This window comes from Alligator sinensis, unplaced genomic scaffold (assembly GCF_000455745.1).
Source record: "Alligator sinensis unplaced genomic scaffold, ASM45574v1 scaffold857_1, whole genome shotgun sequence".
In the NCBI taxonomy this organism is placed as follows: domain Eukaryota; kingdom Metazoa; phylum Chordata; order Crocodylia; family Alligatoridae; genus Alligator; species Alligator sinensis.
The window spans coordinates 599,095-618,979 of NW_005842439.1; the positions used below are offsets into that span (position 1 = coordinate 599,095).

Sequence of the window (19,885 nt, forward strand, 5' to 3'; positions counted from 1 at the left end):
ATTTGGCATACATCCAGACAAAACAGACTGGAGCATAGGAGAGTCTGCATCTAAATAACATAGGGCTTTGCTGCTGGAAAAAATAAATAGAACTATGTATCTTGTTTCCCTATCTTAGCTGGCTTAATAAATAGCGCTGATCCTAGTGCTCCACAGAGTGGATTCTTAAAGTGACCTTGGTCCCTATGCTCACTGGGCCAGTAGAAAAATGGTATATCGATGGGAGAGGACATGGTGCAGGTGCATTTTCCATGCTGCATTCCTGGCAGCTGATCAAAGTGAGGGTAATATCAGCCCCCAGAGATGCAGGCTGTTCCAGGCAGCAAGGCAAATCATGGTGGCATGTAGCTCTGAAAAAATAAGATGTCAAGGGCAAAGAGAAGGGGAGGAGTAGGTGCCCATAGGGATCATGCAATAAGCCAGGTCCACCCACCTCACCCCAGGTCATCCACTACTGCTCTCCAAGTTTCCTCCTGGAAGCTAAAAAGAAACCTATGTTCTCATTGCCAACCACAGCAAGTTATTCTTCCTCTTCTAGGGATTTCTAAGTGGGGTTGGTCAAAAAAATGTATTTACACATATTCCCTCCTCCATAGTCTGGCAAATTGTGAGGATGCCTGAGATTTTTCAGACTGTCACCATCCCAAGCTTCCTTTGGAGCTCAAGAGAAAAGGGATCCTCAGCCCTCCCTTCATGGTGGATTATTATCCCATCTTGAGCCCTACATTCATGCCAACAGTGTCTCCTGAGACCTCTTCCCTCTCCCTCTGTGGGACAGAATGAAAGCAATGTCACCAAATAAGGCGAGATGAACACAACCCTTTGTCCCTTATGAGTGAGAGAGAAAAATAAAAAGTCTTTAAATTGACTGCAAACTGCCTTTAAACCAGCAGATTTAGGCCAATGTTCACAGTGTTTCCATTGATGAACAGGAAGCTGTTTCTAGTGCAGCCACTCACTGCTCCTAACTCCTTGGTGTTAAAATACAACACCAGTGATGGACTCCAGGAAGGTTCCCTAGGGGTCTACCAGACTCCTGCTAATTAATGATCATGTTAGTTAAACCTCAAGTAAATGATAGTTTGTAGACCCCATGCCTCCTTCTCTATGAGCTAGCTACAGGGCTGAACTACATCTCCCACGATGTACTGAAACAGAATGGGGACAAGTGCTTCATGGGGGTATAGGTTTGGTGACCTATTTGACCTACAGCTTCTAAGAAGCACCATGGCCGCTCATTTTTTAAATGAAATCTTCATGTTTTCCCAAGCAGGAAGCAACTGTGACCACCTGAAACCCAAAACACTGCTCCTGCCTTTGTTTCAAAGTGATTTGCATCATCACAGATCCTCACAGGAGGCAAGAGGCTCCATACCAGCTAGGAACTGACTGCCCAGAGGAGTTTTCCACCTATTGACTCCTCTGTGAAATCCTATGAAATATGAACTTTCATTTCTACCCAGGAGAACTTTTACAATTTTTCTCCAATGCCTGATGAAGGGTGTTTGTGCCCGAAAGCTTGCAATTAAAGAATTATTTTTTGCAAAAATCTTCTCGGTCTAATAAAATATACCATCTACTACAAGTCCTGATTGCATGGCAGCTCAGGCAGACACAGCTGAATGCAAAACAACCCAAAACAAAAAACACATGGCTTAGAGTTCACCTAAATCCAAACAAAATATTCTGGTTGGATTTGTCCAATGGAAAGGAAGGGGGGCAAAGTAAAAACAATTTTGGCAAAATTGAAAGTTTTCCTAAGCAAATTTTGATTTTTCATAAACTAAATGTTTTTGTGAAAATAAAAGGCAGAAACGTCCCAAATAGCTGTTGGGATTTGGATTTGTGAAACAAATCCAAAATATTTCTGAGTACAATCTAGAAAAATCAAGAACAGATCAAGTCCAAGGTTTATTGAAAGGCCCTCCATTTTCCCTTCTGCCAATATATGGAATGAATTTTATAGCCTCAACTCATATCCTACGCTACTTCAAAAGACCCAAAAAGTGACTTTCAGCAGAGACGCAGTAAGTGACTGAACAATGGAGACGGAAGTCTTCATTCATTCCAGGTAGGGTAGGAGCCAAAGAAGGAAGCTTGCATTCCTTCTGCCTGTGCTGTGGGCTGAGAAGTTCACTTTCCATGGATCTTTCACTAGTACAAAATTCACATTAAAAAATAAAAATAAAAGAGAGTCCTAGTCAATCCCACACTATACTTCTAAACTGATACCAGTGCAGGGCCAGTCACACACAGTATCCCAGCTAGAGCGCAGAGCTAGATGATCGTACTACTGTGACTAACGCTATTCCAATCACAGACAAACAATTCAGCGGAAAGGACAGCAGAGGAGTGAGTGGAATTTGCTTTCCAAGTTAAGTGTGGACATGGACACATCAATCATTTGCAATTGCTACAGTATTTGAGCCCAGGTGCTCTGGAGGAAATGCATTCTAGGCCATGCTGCATCATGTAAACCAATTCCCCCATGGCCCTGAGTCTTAGAGAGATAAATCATAATCCAAGGCCTGAGAGGAATGTTGCAGGGTGCTCCAACAGCCTGGGAATACAGGGAACAATATTTTCAGAGCAGGTGAGAACAGAACCACACTGCAGAAAACATCCTTGTCTCCCCACACCCTAGGAGTAAAGTTCTCCAGGGATTACATGTGCCCTGTCAAGAGAAGCAGAAGCTGCAAAGCTGCTTGAAACTCTTCACAGCCCCCTGGAAAGCCAAAAAGGCAACCACAGCATAAGTGAATTGAGTTGTGCTAACAAGGCAGCTGCAAGATGCAGTGCACCAGCTGGACCCACTTGGGGTATTAAGAACCAAGCACCGAACAAGGCCAATGGTGCAGACCAGTTCAAAAGTCCTCAGAAATCTTATTGTCAAGTGCTGTCAAGGCAATGCACTGCCAGGATGATAGCAGCATGGGTCAATGTGTAAGCCTCTTTTAAAAGGCCACCCTCTTCTAGAGTAACATGCATTTGCTGTTGACTAGACAGGATGCTGGACCCATGCTTTTGTCTAGGATAGCAAACCCAGGATTTGGGCACAATTCATACATACCTAATTGCTCTTCTCCTTTGAAGATTTCTCAGCATACAGCTGTCTAGTCTGTTGTCTAGTCTATACCCAGCCTATCTGCCGCAGTACTACCATCAGCACCAACACAAGAGCCACTCACTTAGTCCCTGAACTAGCTCCACTCAGGATAAAATCAAAGACCAGTCCATGACTGTGTGGGCTAATTTCCCCTCCATCTCAGGGCATGTAGGCTCAAGAGCATGTGCTTTGCATTCGACAAGCAAACACGGGAACACATGTCTAAATGAGCTTGTGCATCCGAAACACCAAAGTGCATGACCTTGCCTTGGTAGACAGGCTGTGCACGCTCTGCGCTGTACAAACATGCATTGAAGCATGCAACCTCTCTATGGCTTGTGACAAGCTGGGTTGGTGCCAAGCCAAGGATGTTTGTCTTCACCCACGTGTTCCCTCTCTGTCATAGGTGTGTAGGCATCATAAATCTTGTCCCAAGAACTGGTCAGGGACAGACAGCTGCATGGCTAACTTCAGTTTCAAGCCAGAGATGCAAGGCAGGGCTGTTCTCTACAGGAAAAGTCACTTTGAAACAACAGTCAGCATGTGCTAGAAATAACCCCAGACTGTGCCTGACACAAGGATTTTATTTGGAGTGGCAAGGATCCCAGCCCACCTTCCTGCCAGAAACCCCTGTTTGGGCCGATCACATCTGAGAGTTACGAGACAAACCTTGGCTTCAAGGAACAAAGGAAGAGCAGGGGCCTCCCAAGCCATCAGATCCATTTGCCCAGTTCAGAGACAACCATTTATCAGAAAATGCCTAAAAACAGTCCACTCCAAACACTCACAGACGAGCACAAGCCACAAGCAGCAGGAGCACCCTACAACACACCAACAGCCACCACTGCACTGGAAGACAAGTAATCAGTTTATACACACTCAGAGAGTATCTAGGAAAAGGATCACACCCCACACCTGAAAGAAAAGCTACCCCTCCCCACACCCCACCCTGTCAATCTGACCTAGGGGAACATTTCGTTAAGCCCCCAGATCCAATAGTGGGTTGACCCCGAGCTGCCAGGTTGTGGCGAGAGGCTCTTGGAGACGGATATAAGGGGCTCGTTACCACCGGACGCGGGGAAGCAGGGAATCGATGCTGGGACCTGAACACAAGTCCCTAATACAGTGGTTGTCAACCGAGGGTACGCATACCCCTAGGGGTATTTAAAAGTCATAGGGAGCACGCAGACCTAATGTGGCTGATAAATGCCACCTGTGTGTGCACAGCTGCAGTGCAGTATGGAGGCCACCAGGGGAGAAGCTGGGTCTGGCGGGTAAGCGTGTTGTGAGAGAAGGGCGGGGGCAGATCGAGACCCCCAGCTGTGGGGAGGGAGTGGGGCTGGGGCTGCCCAGCCAAGGTGGAGCGGCTGACTGAGCCACATGGGGGGTGGATCCTGCCACTGTGAGCACCCCAGGAGGGCACAGGGGCATGTGCCCCCAGATCTGCATATAGGGCAGGGTGGGCTGCCGCAGCAGGCTGGGGCCAGGGCTGTGCCAGGCTCTTCCTGGTGGTGGTTGGGCCAGGCAGCACTTGGAGCAGGAAGAAGAGGTGCTGGAAGGGAAGTATTGGGGGTGGCGGGGGGGTTGCAGCCACCCAACAATTCGCCATAGCCCCCACAACCCCCCTCCCAGTGCCACCGCCACCCACCCTGAGTGCAGCCCAGCCCTCTGCCGGGAAGAGCTTGGCACCGGCCCCAGCCTGCAGTGGCAGCCCACCCTGCCCTGCACACAGATATGTTAGCACATGCCCTGTGCCCTCCTGGGGTGCATACAGCTGTAGGAGCCACCCTACATGCAGCTCAGTCTTCCACCCCACCCTAGCTGGGCAGCCCCCAGCCCCACTCCCTCCCCACCGCTGGGCCAGTCTGTCCCACCCTGAGCACAGATCCAGAGGCACATGCCCCCATGCCCTCCCAAGGTGCATGCACGGACAGGAGCCACCCCTCCCCCCTGCACCTCCAGAATGAGCTGCTCACGGCTGTGCAGCCCCAGCCCCACCCTCTCCCTCACCACAGGGACCTCAATCTGCACACACCCCCCTAAAAACAAGGAAAACAAATAAAGGGAACATGAGCTGTAACATTGAGAGAAGGGGTACAGTCATTAAAAAAGGCCAAAAACCCCTGCCCTAGTATGGAAATAAAACACAGTGGGGGGGCAACCTTTTTGGCAGGTGAAACAAATGAGCCCCATACCCTCCCCAAAAGCCCATACTCTTCCCCTGCCTAGTCTACTGCTCTGTCTTCTGCTTCCTGCCTGATTTGCTGGTTTGCTTTCTGTTACCTGCCCTATCTACTGTTGTGCTACCTGTCCCCTCCCCGATTGACCACGTTCCACATAGAGGCTGCCCTAATGCCACAGGCTGGCCACCCCTGGATATAATCCACCAAGTACAACCATGGCCCAGTAGCAATTCCTTTCTGTACCTCTAAAATCCTTCATTTTGTATTTGCAGTGACATTTTTGGTCAGTTCTGATTTCCTTTACAGGTGAAACCAAGCTTTTTCCAGCCACCTGCAAATGTCTAGAAGCATCTGGATCCAGAGCTGGCTCCCAACAGCATAGCTCTGAGCTAAACCTGTTCATCCAGCCCTATACTTGGCATACTTGCTGCAACTGGACAGGCCCAAGTCAGCTCCCTACCTGACGGTCCTGGTGTGCTTCTTGGTATAAGGAGTGATGACTTTGAAAAGCAGCTCCATGGCTCCATTAATGCCCAAGGTAGTTCCTGCAGTAACTGTACCAATGAGAAAGAAAGGCAGTTAGACCCACAGCAGAAAGCTTGGGTTACTGCAGTTGGAGAATGAGCAGCAGAGAGCTAAAGCAGGTAGAATTATTGCCCCGTTTCTGTGGGCTCCTGATCAGACCTCTTAGAGCATCTAACAGATGTGGAAACTGAGGTCCAAAGCAATCCAAGGTCAAACAATGACATAGTGACGGTCAAGGATAAAATTGCCACCTCCTAATGCCTAACTCTGCACTCATCCCAGTATCTCAGAGCTGCTCCTTCTGTACAAATCATTCTCTAGGAACAAATTAGGTTTAAATGGGGCCACATCCCAGCCAAAAGACAGGGCTCCAAATCACATTTTCCCCAGAGCAATTCAAGACATGGGGCATATGAAAGAAGGGTCTCTGTCCATCCTACTCCACCCCCCAGTATTTCTACCCTGGTAAGTCAGAGGGTACTTCAGAGTGTAACCAGAGTCCCCTACCAGCCACTCCTAGCTATAATCCTTCCCTTGGTAACACTGTTACTTCTTGTCCTCAGATGCAGCAGTCTGTCAATTTAAAAAAAGAAAAAAAAATCTGCACAGAAATTGGCTGCTTGGCTTGAAAAACTAAGCCTACAGCAGTCCCTCAACCAATCAGTGAGATCGGAGAGCAGGGGAGGGGCAGGGTTCACACAGATGATGCTAATAATGAGAGTGCTCTGAATAAGCAGAGAGAAAATGCCACGGGGAAACAATCAAGAGCTTTCGGGGGGAGAGGGTGGGAAATGGCAGAGGTATCCTAACAGGGGGAAAGGATAAGAAATCAACACCCCTTGTCAGCAGCCAGCAGGAGCCCTGGATGCCAGCCCGGGGCTGATTTTTGGCTGCTTTGTAACCATCTCCCACTGGCCGTCAGGAAGCTGCCAAAGGGCCCATCAACTTATGCAGCCCCTATCGGGTCTCCGCCAAGTCATCCTGCTGATGGAGAGCTTTGGAAGGCTTTGCCGGCTACTTTCACAATAATAAGCCATTCATGGGGGACAGGCGGCATACGAGGCTGCTTGAACTGCACTCCCTGTAGACCGCAACGCATACCACACACAGGGCTGGTGGCACAGGCTAGGAAGGCAGCAAGACAGAGCAATGAGCAGCTGCAATGAGATCTTAACGAGTCTGGGTTGGCTGCTTAGATTCTCACCCCCAAACAACCTTCAAATCTACAGAGACTCCTGGATCCGCTACTGCTCCACTCAATGAGGTTTATTTTGGGGACCAGGAAACATCATCTCCTACAAATTCCACACCAATATTGGCTTAGCCCAAAACAATCCTCATACCCAGGCTGCCCAGAGGTGGAGCATGAACCTGGAAGAACCAGTTCTGCCTGGCACAGGGCAATTAGAGGGCTCTCCACAAGGGCTTGGGCAAAATCCTTTGCACTAGCTATAGGGCACAGCACAAGATCAATCCCCACCCACCATGCCACAGGTGAGATGTAGGAACTGTAGTGACAAGAGCTTTATTAAGCAGAGCTAGATAAATATTTCTGAATTATCCTTTATTTTTTTTTGTGGAGAAAAATGCAGGCACATTTTCCACTAAAAACGTATGTCCATTTCTTGAGACTGCTCCATGCATTAGTAGATGCTCAGATGTCACTAACAACCTGGAGAAGGAGTTAGCAGCCCTCGAGGTCCTGACATTAAGTTAACAGCTAAAGACTCTGCAGGTATTGGCTTAACTGGGATGCAGGTGTGTTTAAAAGGGGAAGGGGGAGGCAGGGAGGAGAGGTCTTGTTACAGGAGGCAGCTGATGGTGAAGTTCTATAACCCAAACTGAAGCATATTATAGCTGCTTGTCTGTGTCAGAGGCTCAGTAACACTCACCTTTTCAAATAATGCTTATCTCAGGGAGAGGGACCAACTGCTGGAGGCTGACTACCTGTCTGCTGGAGAAGGCCCATAGCTTGAAAACAACTCCTGTGCCTGCAGGGCTGAGCCAGTAATGCTGGATTTTAGGAGGAATGATTTAGAAAGCTAGAGATGCACAGCTGGGTCAAAGAGTAACCTATACGGGGGAAACCAAGATGATTTTCTAGTATTACCTGTAGAGTAAATGCTACCAGGAGGGACCGAATATACAGCAACTGAAAGTGCTGGAAATCCCATGGCTTGAGTCATCCTTTAAGACCAGTACAGAGAAAAGGAAGGATGGTCCCCTGGTTTAGGGACTCAGGGGACAGGTGCTCAGTTCCTAGCAACTCTGCAAGCCTCTTATGCACCCTGGGATAAGTCATGTGTTTCTCTGTGCCTCAGCTTCCCCACCTGTAAAGTGGGGATTATAGTGCTTGTGTGGATAAATACATGGAGTGTCATGTACTCCAGCACCATGTTGGGGAGAGAAGTAGGTCACTCCCTAAGATAGCACTACAACAGGAGCAACCCTGCATCATCTGAACTAAATAGTCTTTTCTGCGGCTATTTTCTATAATAATATTTATACTTTCTGTAGTCTGTGGTTGGGCAAGCTCAAATACCACTAGAATAGAAGGGCTGTCTGAGAGGTAGCCCCCCCGCAAGGGATTGAACCTGGGATCAATCTAGTTGTGGTGTGCAATGCTATCTATCATCACAAATAGACTCCAACAGATATGTAATAATGCACAAGTCCCTATATGACGGGTGTCAATAGTTTGCACTAAGATAAATGCAGGAGGGGTTTGACTCTCACTGATGTGAGCAGAAAGGTGGTTAGTCTGAAAGCAAGGTAGGGTGACACCTTAAAGACTAACTGGATCAGAAAGGTATGAGCTTTTTTAGGCATCAATTTACTTCATCAGGTGCTAGGTCAGCATCTTACCCACATGAGAAATAGAAGGAAATCAGCATACGTACCACTGGAAGCATAAACCCTCAGGGCCCAGAGACAGTGGATGAGATGCAGGTGGTGGCCTAGATTTTTCCTTGCCAAGCTCAGGGTCACATCAATTGCCTCCAGCTTCTGCACCCTCTGCCCAAACTTCCTGTCTACAAAAGGAAATGGGAATAAAATGACAGTAAATGAAGAAGAGCTTTCAGGAGAGATGGAAAAATGCTACAGGACAGAAGCATCCAGCAGGATCCTAAAGCATTTACAAATACTTATTGCTATGACCTCAAAATAACCTGCAAGGCACATTGATACTACTCTCTCCCTTTTACAGATGGGTAAACTGAGGCACTTGACTTACCAGCATCTCATTCTCCATATACAAACAGCATCCATTGAACTCAAGCAGGCAGGCCTGCTCTAGTTGCTAAACAACAGTCCCTCAAATGAAAGGAACACAGCCATACATTACTGTACACACAGTAATGCCTTTTTAATGCATCATTGGAGTATAAAGTCTGTGTCAGAGTAACAGAAAGAGCCTTTGCAAAGTATCATATTTTGCAATGAAGCCTCTTACGACCCAGCAGCTGGGCTTTATCAGTACTATATAACAGACTGTTTAGCAGCTTGTTACGAGCTCCGTTAGGAATTTTGCCCACCTGTCCTTTCAGCCAGGGACCCTGGATCCAGAAAGCAGCATGTCTACCAATTCAGCTAACCCATAATGATCTCCATCAGCTGTGCTCATGTTCATAGGACAGGCCTCCTTCCATGAGCATGTGAAACTATCGCAGTTTCCCACTACAGCTCTTACAGCCTGCCATCCCTCCCTCTGAGACAGCATTCAGTTGAAAAGGTCCCTCCTCATTAAAGGATACAGGCTATTACTTACTGATCCTAGTCCTGACCACATTTGTGACCTTTTGGATCTTTTCCTCCCCCTTCCCTATGCTTTTAAGTAATTGTAGGCAAGCAATACCTCTTTGGCCTACTTTAGCCAACAAACGAAGCAGAGGTAAAAGGATGCTGTAGTCTGGCTCAGCTGTCTGGGCAGCATTTACAAGGGCCTGCAGCAAGGCTTCACTGCCCCCTTTGCTGATCATGTAGTGAATTCTCCGATCTGTTCCTGAGAAAGGGAAAATTAGAAAAGAAGGTTAAACTTTCCTGCCAAGGAGTCTTAAACCTAGGAAGAAGTGAGTTTTCCATGGTTCAGATGATGCTTACTGGGATCTGTGGAAGTCCACTGCATGACCCTCTCCAGTGCCTTCTTGGTCAGACTTTTTTAACATGCAGGGGCATTTACAAAACCTGCATCTGGATTTGGATTTCAAGCAGACCCTACCCAAGCTGAAGTTGTAGTCCAGACCCAGATCTACTCCTCCAAGCCATGTGTTCTGCTGTCTCTTGCTCTTGCTGCTGGTATCTTTACAGGCTACATCCAGCTAAGGTTGTCATTGTTTATTCCTCTCTAGCCTATTTAACTGCACAGTCACCCAAAGCTTTCAAAGGAATGGAAAGCTCCGTGCTCTTTCCTGAGACAGTAAAAGTTAAACAGTTAAAGGTATAAAGATTCAACAGACCACTCCCTCAGAACAAGGAGTGCTAGGAAAGTTTTGGAGATGGCTCTCAAACAAAGCAGGTCTCCAAAGAAGCCAATGCTGGCTCTGGAGGTCCTACTGTGTCAACAGGACAATCCACTGGCACTTTGGTCATCTGTGAATTGTTTTGTGGTAACCCACATTGGGGAGATTGTGGAAGTGGCATATTCAGCCCCTGAAAATATTTCAGGGGAGACGGTACTTCCTATTCTCCATAAAAAAAAATCCCCCCAGCTGATGGAGGAATATCACTGAAGGCTATAAAAGAGTCACCACTGAACTAAAAGTGTCTCTAACAGGACTTTGTAAAGTAAGGAGTATGAAGGGGGAATATGAGAAGCTTGGCACAGGGATGTAGAAACTATGTAATGCACACAAAGCTCTGAATTTTGGCAACTTAAACTGCTGGCACTTTTTGCTCAAATGAAATTTCTTAGAGGAATGGGTGGGAAAAGTTTAATTTTGTTTTCAGCTCCGTTGGCAACTCTTCCTTCCACATAACTGGGGCCCCTGTAGTAACACTTTCACAAATAGAAGAGCCTTTGAAAATGCTGTGCCCACCCTTTTCCTGGGGTTTTTGAGTTTCTCCACCCCTGCAGAATATTTCCTACCCTATTCAAGTGGGGATGAGGAGAAGCCATTTGTTCTCTTGGCTATTAGAGGAAGCCTGTTACAGAGTTGAGTTGTCATAGCCTGGGAAGTCAGCCTCCTGCTCATGTTTCATGGTTCTCACTTTGTAGTGGCCCTGATGACTTTGAACCTTTCCAAGCTCCCCTGGGATGTAAAATATCTTGACATTCATGGCACCGTTTAAGGCAGGCAAGGTTCTTTGGGTAATTGTGATATCTTTTATTTGCTCGAAGAAAGAGGAAGTTTCTAATGTTATTTTTAATTTTATCATGTAGAGAAAGGGCCAAAATGTTTTAAATGGTTCCAGGCTACTGGGTTTTTGGTTGTAGCCATGTTGATCTAAGGACATAGGCAGGTAATGTGGTTAGATGTAATATCTTCTTTTATTAGACCAAGTGAGTAGCTGGAAAAAGGTTCTTAGCAAGTTTTTGGGTGCAGTCACCCTTTGTCAGGCATAGGAAATAGGGCTGTGCAAAATTTCGCCGGCCATTTCGTTTCAACACTGTTTTGATTCATTTCGAGGTAGAAACAGCAAAATGGAAATGAAACAAAGGGCTGCAAAAGAGCCTCGAAACAAAACGAGGCTAGTCAAAACATTTGGAAAGTGGAAACGTTTCGACCATAGTGCTGGGGAAACGAACTCATCCCAGCTGGGCTGACTCCCTGTCCCCAGCAAAACGTCAAAATAGCGTCAAAACAGCCTTTCTGTTTCAATGGAACAGAATGGAACAGCTTTTTCGAATCAAAATGAACTTCGAAACTGAACACTGTTCCATCGAAACTCAAGGCGAAGCAGAACGGTGCCATTTCACACAGCCCTAATATGAAAACTTGCTAAGAACTTTTTTCCAGCTACTCACTTGGTCTAATAAAAGAAGACATCACATCTACCCAAAGGACCTTAACTGCCTATGTCCTTAGACCAACATGGCTACAACCAAAAAGCCAGCAACATGGAACCATTTAAAACATTTTTTGGTCCTTTCTCTACATGATAAAATTAAAAATAACATTAGAAACTTCCTCTTTCTTTGAGCAAAGTAAAACCCCAGTCTCCCAGAAAGAAGAGTTGAAGGTCTTCAGATACAAACCAGGCCCAGTCAACCTGGCAAGAACAAGTCAGAGTTATTGGGAAGTGTGCCCTGTGTGTGCCCAGCCTTAGGAATTTGTTTTCACCCTGCAAAGGTCACCAGTTACTTACCCACGGAGAATAGGTCAGCGAGAACATCGAGGATGTTCAGGATCACGTCTCTGTCCTGGGAACTCTGCAACAGGAACACAAATACCCACCTTTATGAAGGAGTTCAAAATAGTGAGGCAGAGAGGATCTCCTCTACAAAACCCTATTCAGGGTTGGAATACAAGCAAAGGCCTCTGGGCTCCAGAGGCCTTTGTGTCCCCATATGCATAGTGAGTATTCCTCATCTCATCTGGCTGATGGATGTCAGCATTTCCATGTAACTAATGCACTAATAGTCCCTGGTGCCATTCTAGTCATACCTCCTACAAGTAGTGATCAGGACATGGTGGAGGTAGTGAGCAAAAAAAACCCCAACATCATGAAATCACTCCACTTGATCCCATGTCAAACCGACACACCTCTGCCTATTTCCCAGCTACTGTAATTTTCATGCTTTAATTCATCACTTTTCCCCCAAACTATCTGAGTTGCTTTCATACCCAACAAAACTGCTGAATTTAGAACAAGAACTGAACAAGTCACACACTGCAGTGCATTAACAACAGCTCTAACAAAGGGAATAATGTAGGAGGAGGTGAAATGTGGAGCAGCTTCAGTTACTATCTACAACCTCATATTCAAGTGTTAGTCAAGCCCAGTGATCCCATTCTTTGTTGATGAAAGAATTGAGGTGATGTTGTTTTTTTAAATTGCCTATCTTCTTCTTAGCTAAGTCATTCTTTTCCAGCTCTTTATTTTTCAGACCTAACCTAAATTATTCAAAGTCAATATAGAGACTTTTAGAACATAAAAACATGGCCATTGGGTCAATGAGGCACTCATGCGATGAGTTAATGACCCAGCCTAAATGCTTTCAAACACGGGTGTGCAGCTTACAGTGAGAGTCCATTGATTCTATAGCCTGGTAACTACAACAACAGAGCAAACAGGAGTTTCAGGAGGGAAGTTAACTAGTCCTATGTTTCACTAGGACTAAATTGACATTATATGTGGACACTAACTGATGTGCATTAGATGAAAAGGATCTAATTCAGATCTTGCACGAAAATGAATGATAGACTGTTAGAATAAAAGTTTTGCGTAATTTCTATAGTCATTTTGTACACAACCAACTGGACGAGTGGCATGGAAGCTGGTCTGCAGGCCGGATCATGCTCAGGGACATTGTGTGGGGTCCTTAAGACTGAAAGATTTCACTGCTACAGGAATGATCAAGTGCTTATAGTCTGTGGTGTCATAAGGAAGGGAAGCTGGGATCTTATACTTTCCATAGGAATTCCTAAAAAAATAGAAACCTGCCATACATGTAGCACCTGTCATTTGAAAGGAACATCAAATACGTTGAGCAAATTGCAATGTATCTAACACAGCCACTTCACCTTCCACCAGCATTGTCACAATAATGGAAATGTCTCAGAAATATATGACACCTTTCTTTCTGAATTTTCTCAAAATGTTTTAGAAACTTAATCTCCGGTTACACACACTAGTTGCTTGGAATCATGTTACCAGTCACTGAAGAGCCCCAACCACCTCTGGCATGCTAGACATTTTACAGTCAAAGTATGCAGTAGCTGAAGACCAGGAATGAAGTACCTCTTATCTAAGAGAAAGAGCAGAGGGAGTATATGAAAGACAGTGGAAACTTAAATACACTCCTCCTACTGTATGTATATATGATACATGACCACATATTACTTTTTTCCACTGCTAAAAGCAGAATGGGATGGTACTTAGGGAGTTAATTAGGCTTGTGTGAGTAGGCAGCTATTCAATCCAGCTTCAGATCTGGCTACTTCAGATGCCGGGGATCCGATCCGGAGCTCCAGACCGGGTTCCCACTTTGATCTGGCCAAAGCGGCTCCAAATCTTCAGAGCCGCCTCGGAGATCCAGCCATATGGTATAATGGGGAATCAATGAAATACCTATAACTTTGTTGGTTTTGGCCTTATTTGGATTAAACTTACCAGGGAGGTAGCCTATATTAAGAACATGAAGCATGCCAAGTTTCAAAAAGATCGGTGCATGGGTTTGAGGGGAACTGCACCCTACATTATTGAAACCTAAGCTTATGTCATGTGTATGTGTTACACCACAGGGGGGGGCGGGGGTGTGTGTGAAAACTGCAGGCATGCTAGCCCCTGGTAAGGCCACAAAGCTTGCCAAGTTTCAAGTAGATTGGTGAAGGGGCTTGGGGGTAACTGCACCTCAAGCTGCTGACAGGCAAAACTCATGATATAGATGACAACTATGTGTGTTAAGGCACAGCAGGCTGAAAACTGCAGGGGTGGTGGCCCCTGCTGAGGCCACAAAGCCTGCCAAGTTTCAAGGAGATAAGTACAGGAGTTTGGGGGGAACTGCACCTCAAGCTGCGGACAAACAAAACTCATGACATGGGTGACACTGTGTGTGTGAAGGTGCAGCAGGGTGAAAACTGCAGGGATGGTAGCCCCTGCTGAGGCCACGAAGTCTCTCAGCTGTTGAGGAGATAGGCACAGGGGGTTCTGGGGCCCTGCACCTCTGGCTGCTGACAGGCAAAACTCGTGACATGGGTGCTTGTGCAACTGCGTCTGCCTTGGGGCGTACAAGGGACAGGGGACAGGGCTACTGCAGGCCTGGCTACTAAGCTACTGTGTTACCAGTTACCAGTTAATCATGATTCACTCAGGGACCAGCTTAATACACAGTACCTAGCTACTACATAAGGAGTTAACAAGCATGAATTAACACCTACAAAACCACAGACTGAGAAGAAATAATCAATACAGACAATCAACTGCCCCAAGACAGAGACAGTCAGTCCCACAAGCACCCATGTCATGAGTTTGGCTGTCAGCAGCTAGAGGTGCAGGGCCCCAGAACCCCCTGCACCGATCTCCTTGATAGCTGCCAGGCTTCGTGGCCTCAGCGGGGGCCACCATCCCTGCAGTTTTCACCCCCCTGTGGTGTAACACGTAGACGTGACATGAGTTTTGCTTTCAAGCATTTAGGGTGCAGTTCCCCCCAAACCCCTGCACCTATCTTCCTGAAACATGGCATGCTTTGTGTCCTCACCAGAGGCTACCATCCCTGCAGTTTTCACCCCCCTGTGGTGTAACACGTAGACGTGACATGAGTTTTGCTTTCAAGCATTTAGGGTGCAGTTCCCCCCGAACCCCTGCACCACTCTCTCTGAAACTTGGTAGGATTCGTGCTCTCAGTAGAGGATATCACTCCTGCAAGTTTCATCCAAATCAGACAAAAAACAGCAAAGTTATAGATATTTCATTGATTCCCCATTATACCCTATGGCCGGATCTCCGAAGCAGCTCCAAAGCTTTTCCAAAGTGTTTCGGAAGCTCCGAACCTCTTTGGAAAGCCTAACGAAGCCAGCACTTCGATCTGGACATGCTGCTTCAGACACCAAAGCGTCCAAAACTTCTCCGGATCCAAAACACAGTCCAAAGCCTCACATAACCCTACTAATTCAGGTTGTATATTTAATGAAGCCTTATTCATTGGTTGCCAAAGTTACGAGGTATGTAACAAATGAGGCAGAGGTTTACAGGGAAAGAAATGACAGTGTTAAGGTTAGGGTATGATTGCCACACTGCAGAACTGGGATATATCCGTGCCTCTGTACAGAGTCCCTATGAGAGACTGAGCAAGTCCACTAAAATGTCATGTTGCAAGTGACTACTAGTGTTTTCCTTATTTTAGGTTTGGGTGAAAAAGCAAACTTACTTCTGGCATCTTCCAATTTTTGAATGTTTAAGTTTGCAACCTTAATAATCTCTTAATACAGACTTTTTAAATGTAATTTCCTACTCTTTTCAAAGAACAACCAAAAAAACGGATTCCATCAGATCCAAGCATGCTGTGGTCTGTTAGAAGAGCTGGAACCATCAGAACCACAACACATGTCTAACCTGGAGCCCATGTGGGAACTGAAAGCAGTGGCAAATCATGTGTCCACTGGGTCAATGAGGCACTCATGTGATGACTAAATGACCCAACGTAAAGGCCCACGTGGTAACTGAAAGCGGTGGCTGGTCATATTCTGCATGGGCCAGCTACTAGCAGGGTTTAGACACACATTCTGCTAGAGCAGTGCTGCTGAAGCTTATGGCTGTGTGAGTCAGATGAGTGGCATGGAGGTCAGTGTGCAGGTTGGTTTGTGGGGTTGGTCCGCAGGTGCAACCCCGCGTGCTAGATCCGGCCATATACCAGCCTGATCTAACTCATAGGACCATGTTATCTGGCCCACAGGACTTCCTGTGGGGCTGTAAAGTTATCAAAAGGGGAGCAGTGATTAATGCTGCCACTGCTCCTCTGCCACCAAATGTCTAGACCTAGGGGGAACTCCATGGGCTGAATGATGTGACTCCGTGGTCTGGATCTGGCCCATAAGCACCATGGTAGAAGGTTTCAGCTGACAATAGAGGATCACCGATGCTTCATTTCATATTTAAAGTGGGGAGTAGTAGTCACAGAAATGTATGCTCATGTGTCCTAGTTCTCAAGACTCTCTGCCCCCTTCTGTGCCTGTTCCCTACAGTCTGTCCACATCCTAGTCCTGGTCTCCTCCATCTGTCTTCTTCCTTCTTCACCCCAGTCATTCCTCACCACTGCCATTTCTTCCAGTTTCCCCAACAATCTCTTGCTCCCTTGTCTCAGTCCCCGCATACCCTTCATCTGCATTTCCTCAATTACTATAACCTCACACTCAGGTCTGCACTTGAGAGTTTATAGTGCTGCACAGGCCTCCAGCGCCTGGGAGGAGCAATTCTAGGGAAAGTCCCATTCATTGGCTGCAAAACATGATCAAACACTTGCAGCAGCTCAACATTTGGAGAAAAGTGGACAATGGTCACAACAACGGCAAGGCACATCCATGATATGAAGACCCCTCCTCTGCCAAATTTCGAGTCCCTACTCCAAAGCCTAGAGACAAAAATTCATGAAACCATTTAAATTTAAACCATTTCTGATTTTAAAAAAAAGCTTTTTACCAGAAGGGCTGTAAGAATGGTTCGCTATGAGGAAAATAATGTATTTTCACCTAATCACTGTCTTGAAAATGACCAAGCAATTTTTTTTCCCCTGAAATTTTCCAAAATGCTCAGCATGAGTCAAAACCTGGCATGAACAAATTCCCATTCAAATGCTTAGTGTTTGACCAACTTCATAAGCATCTGAAAATAAAGTCTCATTACAGGCAGCTGCACCTGTGCCAGCTATAATGTACGGCTTTAATGAAAATGAAAATCCCTGGGCTCACTAGACTTTCTTGGAGTCTACTCTGGTTATATTTTGGAGTTGGCTCCACATTCATATTGCTTGTTTCATGAGCCGCTCAGTAAAAGACTCCAAATTACCAAAATAACTTTGCAAGCTGGTCTTTCTAAGTGATGTATCATCCTAGCTTAGATCATGTCTCTCTGGCTCTTTTTTCTCTAAGACAGCCCTCTCCTGTGAAGTGCTCCCCCTTCAATTTCCAGGGGCCATAAAGTAAATGAGAGAGTTCATCGTCTCCCTCAAAGCAGAACTGGGCCCTCAGAGCCCGACTCTGAAGTGATGAATACCAACCCAGTGGCTTCAAATGAGAAAGAGAGGATTTGAGCACCTTCAAAAATTTGGCTCTTCTAAACCAGACTGCCCCTCTCTAGTTGTTTTTCTCACTGCCCCTCAATATCCCTTTCCTCTGTTGGTGGATGATTGTATATTAAGGTTTCAGTGATGCTCTTATCACACTGGGTTCTTTATTTTAATTGATTGGGTTGTGAGTTTCCTAAGCCATTAACACAAATAGTGATGACGCCAGATACTCTCTGAGTTGCAGCGGTGTTTTATCCAGGAGCTCAAGTAGGCATGGGACCTGAGGATCATGAAGGACCACCTTTTAAAATGTTGAAATCAGGCTTGTTGGATACCTCCAAATATTATATCTTGATTATTTGCTCTGAATATTTTATCATTTATACTCAGTTTGCCTGTGTTGACTCTCCACTAGCACCCTAATCAAGGAGTTTGGTGGCCAGCACGCTTGAGGAAATTGGATGAAATCCTGGTCCCACTGAATCAATAGCAAAACAGCTACCGACTGCTGACATCAAGATCTCAAACACTGAATACTGGAGACTACATATGAAAAGCAAAGTCTGTATTCATAATAGCAAATATCCATGCAAGAAAGCCAAATCGAAAAGTTATGATCATCCAACAAGAAGACAAACAGGTGCCATGACTTCTGTGTCCAGTGGAGACCGCTTAAATTTTGATTAATTAGGCTGAGATTTTCAAAGTCATCAAAGGGTTTGGTCATCTAATTCCCATTAAAAGTAATTACCTTTAATTAATTAGTACAGGCAACAGGTTCTAGATGAGCGACAAACAAAGGATTCATTCAAAAACAATAATTAGAACAATAAATAAAATTGATAAAAATCATAATCCATTCCTTGCCTAAAAATGAAGTATAAAGTAAATTATTCCATGAATTAGTTCTTGTGAAAATAAAGGCACTATTTAGTATTGAAAAAGTGTTGCTGGTAGTGTGGGTAGGATTCAGATTCAAAATCAGAAGGAGGGAAAGAAGGAAAATTTGTCTTGTTTAATATTTTCCATGCAACATCTATGTGTGTTAGGTGTATATACATCCACACAGCAATACAGACATGTTGGCGTAGTAGCCAGAGTGGAAAAATGGGAGAAAAATGTTCCCAGAAGGAAAGTTCAAGAAAAAGTACAGAATCACCCTCTCCACACAGAGTTTTCCTGAAAGGGTTTAGGATCTAAGCCAATTTGTTACTCATTTGGCCACAGTTGCTAGCTACATTTCATGGCATGCTATCCCACAAGGGCTAAACTAAAAAGCACATCATCTAGATCAGGGGCGGGCAATTATTTCAAGCGGAGGGCCGCTTACTGAGTTTTGGCAAGCCATCGAGGGCCACATGACAGGCAGCTGGGGCAGATAAATATTAAGTTTCTAAATTTTTTAGGGGCCCCGCGGGCCAGATAGAATGGCCTGGCAGACCGCATCTGGCCCCTGGGCTGCATTTTGCCCACCCCTGATCTAGACCATCCAACATTGCTCTTAGGTTCACCCATAGCACCTCATCTATGTCTCTCTTCAGCAGAGCTGCTAACTTTTCTTGCATGTCTGGGAGTTAAACACAGTTGGACTCAGCTGCACTTAGCTCATAGTTCCTTCTGGAGCTACATCTGAATGCTCTCAGGTAATGTCATCCCTCAAATCCCATCGTTTACCTTAGCCAAGCCTCCTCCTAGTACACTACTGCCCTGGATACAGCAGGCATCAAGAATGCCCCATCATACCACTGATATATTTAAAAAGTCAAATGATCAGCCAGTGCCATTAGTTTCATAAGGCAAATCCAAAAGTTTATTGCCATTATCATTCTGAATATTTTCTTCTGGTTCTGGGAGTCCCCTAGCGAGCATCTATGCTCCGCTCCTGGGAGACTACCAGAATGAGCTGTTCTTTACTCAAGATGGACTGTAAGGTTGTAACCTAGCCTTCAAAAATGTGAGACAATTGCCTGCAGCCTCTCCAAAACATGTCATTGGATTTTTAGCAAACCGCTTGAACAGACGGTTAGAGCAGAGCTGGGCGCTGGTCCTTTGTACAGATGTGTAGCTAACAGTGCACCCACTGTTTAGCACTGCGCTGAGACAGGGAATTCTGCATGATCTCATTCCCATGTGAAACTCTTGAGCTCATATTGCATTTGCCCAGTGGCAAATGTTTTACCGAATGAT

At 45.7% G+C, this 19,885-nt stretch overlaps 1 protein-coding gene across 3 annotated transcripts in view; it reads right to left on the minus strand.

Annotated features, from left to right (window-relative positions):
• The window catches only part of AGBL1 (ATP/GTP binding protein like 1), a 403,598-nt gene that overhangs the window by 364,884 nt on the left and 18,829 nt on the right, over positions 1–19,885 (minus strand). For all 3 annotated transcript variants that reach the window (XM_025211966.1, XM_006030348.2, XM_025211967.1), the window contains exons 2-5: positions 12,121–12,184; positions 9,671–9,817; positions 8,715–8,846; positions 5,750–5,843 (exon numbers count right to left, since the gene is read on the minus strand). In XM_025211966.1, the coding sequence (XP_025067751.1) occupies positions 5,750–5,843; positions 8,715–8,846; positions 9,671–9,817; positions 12,121–12,184 (437 nt within the window). The remainder of the gene's footprint in view (positions 1–5,749; positions 5,844–8,714; positions 8,847–9,670; positions 9,818–12,120; positions 12,185–19,885) is intronic.